At 35.9% G+C, this 9,968-nt stretch overlaps 1 protein-coding gene and 1 pseudogene across 1 annotated transcript; both read right to left on the bottom strand.

Annotated features, from left to right (window-relative positions):
• Positions 1 to 420: 420 nt before the first annotated feature.
• LOC130884209 (taste receptor type 2 member 125-like) lies at positions 421 to 4,903 on the bottom strand. Its single transcript, XM_057785235.1, has 2 exons — positions 4,866 to 4,903; positions 421 to 1,057 (listed from the first exon to the last, which is right to left on the bottom strand). Exons 1-2 carry the CDS (start codon positions 4,901 to 4,903, stop codon positions 421 to 423), a joined length of 675 nt encoding a protein of 224 aa, XP_057641218.1.
• Positions 4,904 to 6,475: 1,572 nt separating this feature from the next.
• On the bottom strand, positions 6,476 to 7,414 carry LOC130884161 (taste receptor type 2 member 125-like; annotated as a pseudogene).
• Between the last annotated feature and the right edge of the window lie 2,554 nt (positions 7,415 to 9,968).

Raw genomic sequence — 9,968 nt, 5'->3', positions numbered from 1 at the left:
CTGATCAGCCAGTGATCCTCGATGTCTGCCTGCTTGATCCCTAAGTGCTGGACTGTGTCTAATTTTTAGTTGGATGGTAGGGACCTGACCTCAAGTCTTCAGGATTAAAGAGTAAAAAGTAAAATACATAATGAGCTCTTTCTAAAGACAGTAGTTGTATTTTTGTACTATAAAATAATCATTTAAAATTATCAATTTGATACCATTGAAATTATATTACTTAGCATATGCTTACATGTATATGTTTCATATTCCTATTCTTTTTAGTGGTTTTTAGTTTGTATAGCACTTACTTTTTACAGAATGCAAGTATATTTTTTGTAACATGTACATTGAAAATGAAGAATAATTTCTTATAAAATAATCCTCATTAAAATTATGCAAAATTAGCCCCTGTCTATTGTGTCAGAAACACAAGAGTCAACATCCTTGGATCTTGCACCTTAACATGGACAGTACCAGAAGAGAGGTCTGCCAAAGCTTACTGTTTCCCATAATCAGGACAAATGAATGGAGTGATGGGAAAGCAATTATGCCAACAGGGCAAAAATATTTGTAAAGTTTTTTTTCTTTAAACTCATAGCTCCAAAGATGTACAAAAAGAGAGAAAGTAAAAATTATGGACAGCAGGAGGAAGGCAAACACAGTTTTCAAGGCTTTGATGTGAGCTGTGCCACTGGCATCTCGGGAGCTTTTGGTAATGTGCTTTATCTTCTTCAGATGTTTCCACAAGGAGAAGATAAGCAGAAAAAACATTGTCATGGACACAGTGAAAGGTATTAATGTTACCATACTATTTGTTAATACAAGAAGTTTGGGAATGTGTGTAAAATTCTTTAATTTGTAGCTGTGAGATACATTTGTTTCGAACTTATTCATCCACATATGTATGTGTATGTTTGACACTAAAATATTTAAAAACAAGAGGAGCAGAGACATCAACAATACCACTGAAACCACCTTTGTAAATCTCCACCTTAGGTAGAGGAAAATAGAGTTAGAAAAATTGGCTATCTTGAGAAAATAAAGAATGCTGAGAATGATGGCCAGCCAAATGCTAATAAAGAAACTGCCTTGGCCCATTTGATTGGCCAACCCTTAGGTGGGTGGAGTAGACAGAAGAGAATGCTGGGAGAAAGAAGCCGAGTCAGTGAGTCGCCATGATTCTCCCACTCCAGACAGACGCAGGTTAAGATCTTTCCTGGTAAGCCAGCTCGTGGTACTACACAGAATATTAGAAATGGGTTAGATCAATATGTAAGAGCTAGCCAATAAGAGGCTGGAACTAATGGGCCAGGCAGTGATTAAAAGAATACAGTTTCCGTGTAATTATTTCGGGGCATAAGCTAGCCATGTGGGCAGCTGGGTGCCGGGGACACAGCCCGCCGCTCTTATTACAACAGAGTGGCACCCAACGTGCTAATGAACTCCACGTAAAACCTGAGAGGGCTTAAAAAGGACAGAGAGAGAATTTAAGACAGCTTTTTGCTGTTTGTGGGTTGCGTGGCCGCAAAGAAATTGTCCTGACTCAACAGCAGGAAAAAATTGGCTGTTTTAAAATGCCGGCTTTCTGGGCTGTGCCGCCATCGCGATCTCTGTCTGGCTCCTACGGGAGACAGAGCTTTTGAATGGAGCATTGGAGTAAAGTGCTATGGCTTGCTTGATGGCAATGTGGACTGCTGCGTGCCTGGAACTGTGTGTGGCTCAGGGGCACCAAATGGCTCTGAGGCAGGAGGGCTCAGCTCCACCATGCTGAACTGTGCTGGTCTCAGGCAGGAACTACCATAATTACCGTAATAACAGCACAGTTGAGGTTTAGACTGAGCAGACACAGGAGGTACCGTATTATCTGTACATGGTGCAACTTAAGTTTTTAAGAAGTGCTTAACATTTTAAGAAATGCTCCTGGATAGTAAAAAAATTACAGATTCACAATAGAACTGATTCAGACACTGTTGGATGAATGTACGTAGGCTTGAGAGAGAGAAAAAATATATATATAAAGAATAAAGTTAATGTCTTAAAAAAGGGTAAAGTCTTTAAAGAGACAGAGTACAGATAGTTATAGATTAAAAGAAATAAAGAAAAATAAGCCACATAAAAATGGAAAACTCACAGAGAGTCTGGATTCTTTGTATTATTGTGTTTTCTTTAAAATTTTTGACTGTAAAGGAGCTAAGTGCAGAGAGACATTTCATTATATGGGCTGCCGCCAAGCTAAACCAGAATGGATACAAGGGTATTATGATTTCAGAATATGGGTCTAAGGATATGATGCTTTGGAGAGGGTCTTCTTTTGTTTTCACAGAGGATGAGACTCTGTGGATTGCGGCTATACCAATATGGTATGATAGACCACGCCCTCCTGAAAGGTTGCTGTGAACAACTTCAGAAAATTACTTCACTCAACTGCCGACTGAGATGACCCTGACACACAGGTTACACCATGAAATATCTGAATACAATGCCCCCATTCAGCAGGAAGCAGTTTGGAGAAAAAAAACTGTGCCCATGTTCCCAAATATTGCTTATAAATGTTCTTTTACATTTAAAGGGGGATATGATATAGATATGAATAATTTGCATTGGTATGGATTTTAAGGTTAATTTTGTTATATGTATATGTATTTCTGATCTTGATTAAGGTATTGTGATTGTGTAGTTCATTTAAAAATGTAATATAAAATAGGAAATATAGGTTATTAATGGATAATCATCAATAATAGTCAAGCTTGTAGTCATGTTATTTAGATTTTATAGATGTGCATAGATATATTTCAGCTAGATAGGCATTCTTCATATCTTTCAAAGACTGCAGAATATGGCATTTAATGTTTTAATAACTTAGGGCTTTTCATGACAATGAGACACATCTGCTCCTGGCAGCACCAATCTACTTCAAGAGGAAGATGGGCACCGAAGAGGCTCCTTAAGGAGTTTTATAGCCATTTGGGCAAGAAACTGCTCTTACCTGGACTGATGCATAAACTGGACACAAAGAACCCACAGAGAGGACTGCTGAACTTGCCTAAAGGTGAGATGGTCTTTCGGGGTTCCTGACTCATAAAAGAGTCTGCGAGACATTCTGCAGGACACAGCAAAAAGTGACTGAACTGTCTTTGAAATTTCCTGCTTGATGAAAAATGTCTGCTGGATACTATGGACCTGAAGGGTGAAGATGGATGCCCCAACAGTACAAAAGAACTTTGGGTGACTGTCCAGGCAGCGAGATGTCTCTGTCATTTCTAGAGTTTTGGATCTCTTGTTTACTTAGGTAATATTATATCCTTCTGGAGTCTTTGATGGAGTTAAAGAATAAATAGTTATAGTTTTCCTTAGTTATGATAAAAGATAAAGTAGATATAAATATTGTAACTGTAATTTTTGCTTGATAACTGTTTTGTTATATGTAATTTTACTATGTTAAAGTGAATGCCTTTCTTTTTTGTTTAAACAGAAAAAGGGGAAATGATGGAGGTGGGTCATCTTTCTATCTGTTGCTTTCATTGGTTAATTAATAAAGAAACTGCCTTGGCCCATTTGATTGGCCAACCCTTAGGTGTGTGGAGTAGATAGAAGAGAATGCTGGGAGAAAGAAGCCGAGTCAGTGAGTCGCCATGATTCTCCCACTCCAGACAGACGCAGGTTAAGATCTTTCCTGGTAAGCCAGCTCGTGGTACTACACAGAATATTAGAAATGGGTTAGATCAATATGTAAGAGCTAGCCAATAAGAGGCTGGAACTAATGGGCCAGGCAGTGATTAAAAGAATACAGTTTCCGTGTAATTATTTCGGGGCATAAGCTAGCCATGCGGACGGCTGGGTGCCGGGGACACAGCCCGCCGCTCTTATTACAACAGGTATCCATGTAGAAGAGAAGGTGGATAGATTGTAAGAACCAAAGGTGGTGAAAGACTCTAAGGAAACAGCATTTTCCAGACACAAAAGGGCCAGGGTACATACAAATTCACAGAGACCATGACAGATTTCAAGACTAATACCAGTTCAAACCAGAAAAAAAATAAATACATCAGTATGGAGAAGGGAAAATGGACTTAAAGTTCCACACCTAAACAAGATGTTATCTATAATTGATAACTTTTGGGGGTGGGGAATCAATTTTCTTTAATGGAGTGATGCTACATATATCAATCACATCCTAAGGAAGGCCACACGCACAGGAATACATATGTGAATTCTATAATTTGTTTGTTTGATTGATTCATTGCTTGATTTTTTTGGGGATTTTGTGGTTTTTGCTTTTATTTTTTATAAAGAGAGAGAAAGAATATTCATTTGCATGGATGGTGAAAGGAGATATGGTGGAAGTTTGGAAAAAGGAAGGAATATGACAAAAAATACATTGTACAAAAATGTATATATATATGTTATATATGATTTATATGTATATACATTTAGTCAGAATATTTAAACATCTTTAAAAGATTTCTCATGTCCGTTAACTTGACATTTTTCTTTTTGGCTGCAACTTAATCTTTTTATGGACTTCTAGTTTTAGTTTGCATCTGATTGTTTCAATTCCCATATATTCAAATGTCAAACAATATGCTTTATTCAATACGGTATTATTGATTAGATTACATATCATTGCTTATGTGCCACTATTAACATAGGTGAGTACTTTAATTTAATAGGCAAAAAGTATGAAATACTCTTATAAATAAAAATGTTTTTAATCTCAGTAATCAGGAGGCAGAAACATGCTGATCCCTCGAGTTTGAGGTTAAACTTGTCTACAGAGTGAGTTCAAGAAAAACTAGGGTGACACACAGAAACCCTGCCTTAAACAAACAAACAAAAACGACAAAAGAAAAATGGAGCTTAGGGTTGGGAACACTGTTTACCCTTCCAGAAGACTGGGTTCATTTCCCAGCACCCACATGGCAGCTCACAACAGTCTGTGACTACAGTTCCAGGGGACCTGATACCCTTAAACAGACATAAATACAGACAAAGCACTAATGCATTTGAAATAAATAAATAAATAAAATAAACACAATACACATTTCATAACTGTAGTATATTTTATGAGAAAAAAGGGAAAATGATTTGCTGTGATGATAATTTAAAAATATTTATATGATAGGTGAAGGTAGTATTTCATCTCCCAGTGAAGCACTAAGAAATATTTTGTCTAGTTCCACAATCTAACAGTTAGCACTCTGGACCCTGAAATTACTTCCACTTCCGCAATACCAAGTCATTAAAACAACTTCATTACATTTTATTATGAGGCCAACACCAAAAGAAGAAAATTGCCATAACTAAGAGGAAAAAGAAACATAATTGTTAAAATTACATGTAGATTATATGAACAAGGAACAGTGAGTTTGACTTAGAAAATTAATGTGACACTTCCATAAAGCTTCTGGCTGCCAGTTCAGAAAACACGTGTAATCCCCACACCTCTATATATGTATTACTAGGTCCTAAACTTTTGCCACATTAGATCTCATTTTTTCCATGTGAAAACTGACATTGCACAGGTGAACTCTGTAGAATGCATAAATATTTAAGTTGAAGCCACATATATGACACCATCTCTCTAGTAAGTGCCTATAAAACACATCAGTTTTCTATTTTATAATGTCTAGTTTTCATTAGAATGGTGACTTCCAAATGTAAATATATATTCCCAATAATGTTATACATAACCCATTTATTTTCATTGTGAAAGTAACACCCAGAGAATTATTTGAACAAAATGCCACCATGATTCTGAGAAGATATAAAAACTATGATTTGGAAGTCTTCATAAAAAATTCTATGAGAAAAGAGCAATTTTTCTAATTTTGAAATAATTTTATGCATAAAAATTCATTGATTTTACTTTTATACTTTCACAGGCATATATATTTACTTGCTATTATATTATTATATAATTATTTATATGTATAAGTGTCATGCGGATGTATATATGTGTCCTTGTCATCAAATGTCTGTGTGTTTAGAGGTGTATACTAGGTATCTGCTTCTATGAATTAAACCTTATTTTTTGAAATAGGGTCTATTATTTAAAACTGGAGTTTGTTGTTTCAGTTAGACTGATGAGCCAGTGATCCCCAGGATCTGTGTTTGATCCCTAAATGCTGGGCTATGTCTAACCTTTAGTTGGGTGCTAGGGAATTGACCTCAAGTCTTCATTCTTAAACAGTAAAAGCAAATAAAAAGTTGTATAATGAACTAATTCTCTAGAAGGAGTTATATTTCTATATTATAAATTAATCATTTTAAAGTATCAAATAATGTACAGGTATTGAAATTTTATTATTTAAAATATTCTAACATGAAGATGTTTCGTATTCTCATTCTTCTCAAAGCAGTTTTCAGTTTGTATAGCACTTACTTCTTACAGGATTCAAGTATATTTACAATATGTACATTAAATTGAAGAATAATTTCTTAGGAAGCAATCCTCATTGAAATTATGCAAAATTATCCCCCACCTACTGTGTCAGATACGCACAGGTACACCTCCTGCGATCTTGCACCTCAACACTGACAATACAAGAAGAAAGGTTTGCCTCAGTTTACTGTTTCCCATAATCACAACACACAAATGGCCTTATGGAAAAGCAATTTTACCAACAGGGTAGAAATATTTGAAAGAAATATTTTCTTCAAACTCATGACTCTAAAGTTGTACAGAAAGAGTGAAAGTAAAAATTACATACAGCAGGAGGAAGGCAACCATAATTTTCAAGGCTTTGATGTGAGCTGTGGTGCTGGTGTCTCAGGAGCTTTTGACAATGTGCTTTATCTTCTTCAAATGTTTCCACAGAGAGAAGATGAGCAGAAAAAACATTGTCGTGGACACAGTGAAAGATTTTAATGGGAACATAGTATTTGTTAATACAAGATGCCTTGTAATGTGTGCAATTTTTTTAATTTGTAGCTGTAAGATACATTTGTTTTGAACTTATCCATCCATGTATATATTAGTATGTTTGAAACTAAAATATTTGGAAACAAGAGGAATAAAGAAACCAGCAATGCCACCGGAACCACCTTTGTAAGTCTCCACCTTAGGTAGAGGAAAAGAGAATTAGAAAAATTGGCTACCTTAAGAAAATAAAGGATGCTGAAAATGGTGGCCAACCAGATGCCAAAATGGTTTGAAATTATCCAGAAAATATTTGGTAAGTCTTACTGTTTTCATAGTCACTTTTAAGTGTGGGCAAATTGAAAATGTTGATATCATTAGATACAGTGACCACAACACACTGATTCTGGAGATGGCCAGAGCAGTCAGGATCTGATCCACTGAAAAGATTTTTTTTCTTTTGCCCCAGTCCATGATGTTCACCACTGTTATGAATCCATTCCAAAAATTCCCAGTTATGAACTCCACATTGAGTATTGTTGCTGATATCACTTGTGCAGCATCTCTCATTGTCCTGGGTCAAAAAGTCAGTGAAGAATTGGTGTTAATGCAATCTTTTTAAATGTTATGTATCTACAATTTTTCAAATATACAATATATACACTCATTTTAGTTATCAGATGTAATAATAAAAGAACAAACAAACAGAATCAGTTGGCTTCATAAAACCATTGCATTGTCTAAATTAGATTTGAGCTCCATCCAGATGTTTGTTCAATAGCAGACTAGAGACTTTTAACTGATGATAAATGACATGCTGCAATTTCATATGCTAGCATTCAAATTCATGTGTATTTATTTGCACTATTACATGGATTTACCTTTCATGTTTTAATCTGATAATTTGAGGTATGAAAAAAGTACCATGCAAAAACTCTAAGTCATGCAGGAGAGGAAAATGGAATCTAAACCAACACAAGTTATTTCTTAAGTAAAGACAATATATCAACACTTCAAATTTGGATTCCAGAGACATATTTGTATATTGTCCAAACTAAAAGTTATCTAATAACTTGATATAGATCATTAGTCCTTGCATAATTAGTAATGTGTATAACTACTTCATCAATTATTCTGGCAAACACATACACACACACACACGTCTCATATTTATTTCTATGTAAATAATTTTCCCCTTCAATATGAAAGACTTTACACTTAGTCAACATTTCTTATTTTTGTAGCCCATTCTTTATATCGAGATGGTTAGGATGTTTTAGTATAGTCCCAAGTGAGAAAATCATACTAAATATAGTGATTTAATGAACTTAGGTTAAGTTTTTCTTTGGCATATGAAAATGTGTATAAATCTACTTGAAATACTGAATTAGTCACTACGGTGAGGTGGCTCATGCACACAGTAAGAGTGCTCCTCACCCTCTACCGGTCCTTTACTCAATAGGGCTAATTCTTGGGTTATTGACTTTGAGATTTTTGTCTTTCTTTACATATCACCATTATTGGCTTTATAATAAACTAACAACTGATTCCAAACTCTTTAATTTAAATAAAAAAATAAATAGCTGGATTTGTGACTATGTATTGTTTAAATTTGTTTTTATCCTGGAAAATTTTGTTTTCTCCATTTATAGTGAACGAAAGCTTGGCTCTGTATAGTAGTCTGGGCTTGCATCCATGGTCTCTTAGTTTCTGCAGTACATCTATCCAGGACCTTCTGGCTTTCATGGTTTCCATAGAGAAGTCAGGTGTAAGTCTGATAGGTTTACCTTTATAGGTAACTTGACCTTTTTCCTTTGCAGCTCTTAATATCCTTTCTTTATTCTGTATGTTTTGTGTTTTGATTATTATATGACGAGAAGATTTTTTTTTATCCAATCTATTCGGTGTTCTGTATGCTTTTTGGACCTTCAAAGGAATATCTTTCTTAAGGTTGGGAAAGTTTTCTTCTATAATTTTATTAAATATATTTTCTAGACCATTGAGCTGTACTTCTTCTTCTATCCCTATTATTCTTAAGTTTGGTCTTTTTATTGTGTCCCACATTTCCTGAATGTTTTATGATGAGAATTTGTTGGTTTTTCTGTTTTCTTTGATCAGTGTGTTTATTTTCTCTATGGTATCTTCAGTGTCTGAGATTCTTTCTTCTATCTCTTGTAATCTGTTGGTAGTACTTTTCTCTGTAGTTCCTGTTCGCTTATCCAAATTTTCCATCTTCATCCTTCCCTCGGTTTGTGTTTTCTTTATTACTTCCACTTCATTCTTCAAGTCTTGAACCATTTCCCTTACCTGTTTGATTACTTTTTCTTGTTTTTCTTGGTTTTCTTGGGTATCTTTTTTGGCGATGGATCGAGATAGAGACAGAGACTCAATTTGGAGCAACGGTCTGAGCTCTTAAGGTCCAAATGAGGAGCAGAAGGAGGGAGAACATGAGCAAGGAAGTCAGGACCACGAGGGGTGCACCCACCCACTGTGACAGTGGAACTGATCTATTGGGAGGCCACCAAGGCCAGCTGGACTGGGACTGAATAAGCATGGGTTGAAACTGGACTCTCTGAACATGGCGGACAATGAAGGCTGATGAGAAGCCAAGGACAATGGCACTAGGTTTCGATCCTATTACATGAACTGGCTTTGTGGGAGCTTAGCCTGTTTGGAAGCTCACCTTCCTGGACCTAGATAGAAGTGGGAGGACCTTGGTCTTCCCGCAGGGCAGGGAATTTGGACTGCTCTTCAGTATCGAAAGGGAGGGGGAATGGAGTTGGGGGAGGAGAAGAGGAGTGGGGATAGGGGGAGGGGAGTGGGGTGAGGGGGCAATATGTGGGAGGAGGGGGATGGAAATGGGAAACGGGGAGCAGGTGGAAATTTTAATTAAAAAAGAATAAAAATAAATAAATAATAAAAAATAAATAAATAGCATAATGCCACTGCTTTGTAGCAGGTGAAGAGAACACAAAGAAATGAAATAATTCAGGAACATCTACCAATCAAAAGATGAATCATCAACTTCATGTGATGTCAGAAAGAATCTAGGGTTTTGCTGTTGTGATCTCTGGAGGAACAATGAACAAAAAAAATCAACATGAACTGTCTGGAAAGTAAGGTA

The sequence above is a fragment of the Chionomys nivalis genome, chromosome 1 (genome assembly GCF_950005125.1).
Source record: "Chionomys nivalis chromosome 1, mChiNiv1.1, whole genome shotgun sequence".
In the NCBI taxonomy this organism is placed as follows: Eukaryota; Metazoa; Chordata; class Mammalia; order Rodentia; family Cricetidae; genus Chionomys; species Chionomys nivalis.
This window is presented reverse-complemented; position numbering and strand designations above follow the sequence as displayed.

Coding starts and splice junctions, on each gene's coding strand:
- LOC130884209 (XM_057785235.1), bottom strand. CDS start 4,903: ATGTGGGTGCTGGGAAATGAACCCAGTCTTCTGGAAGG. Junction 1,058..4,865: donor GAACCCAGTCTTCTGGAAGG/GTAAACAGTGTT, acceptor TTTCTTTATTAG/CATTTGGCTGGCCATCATTC.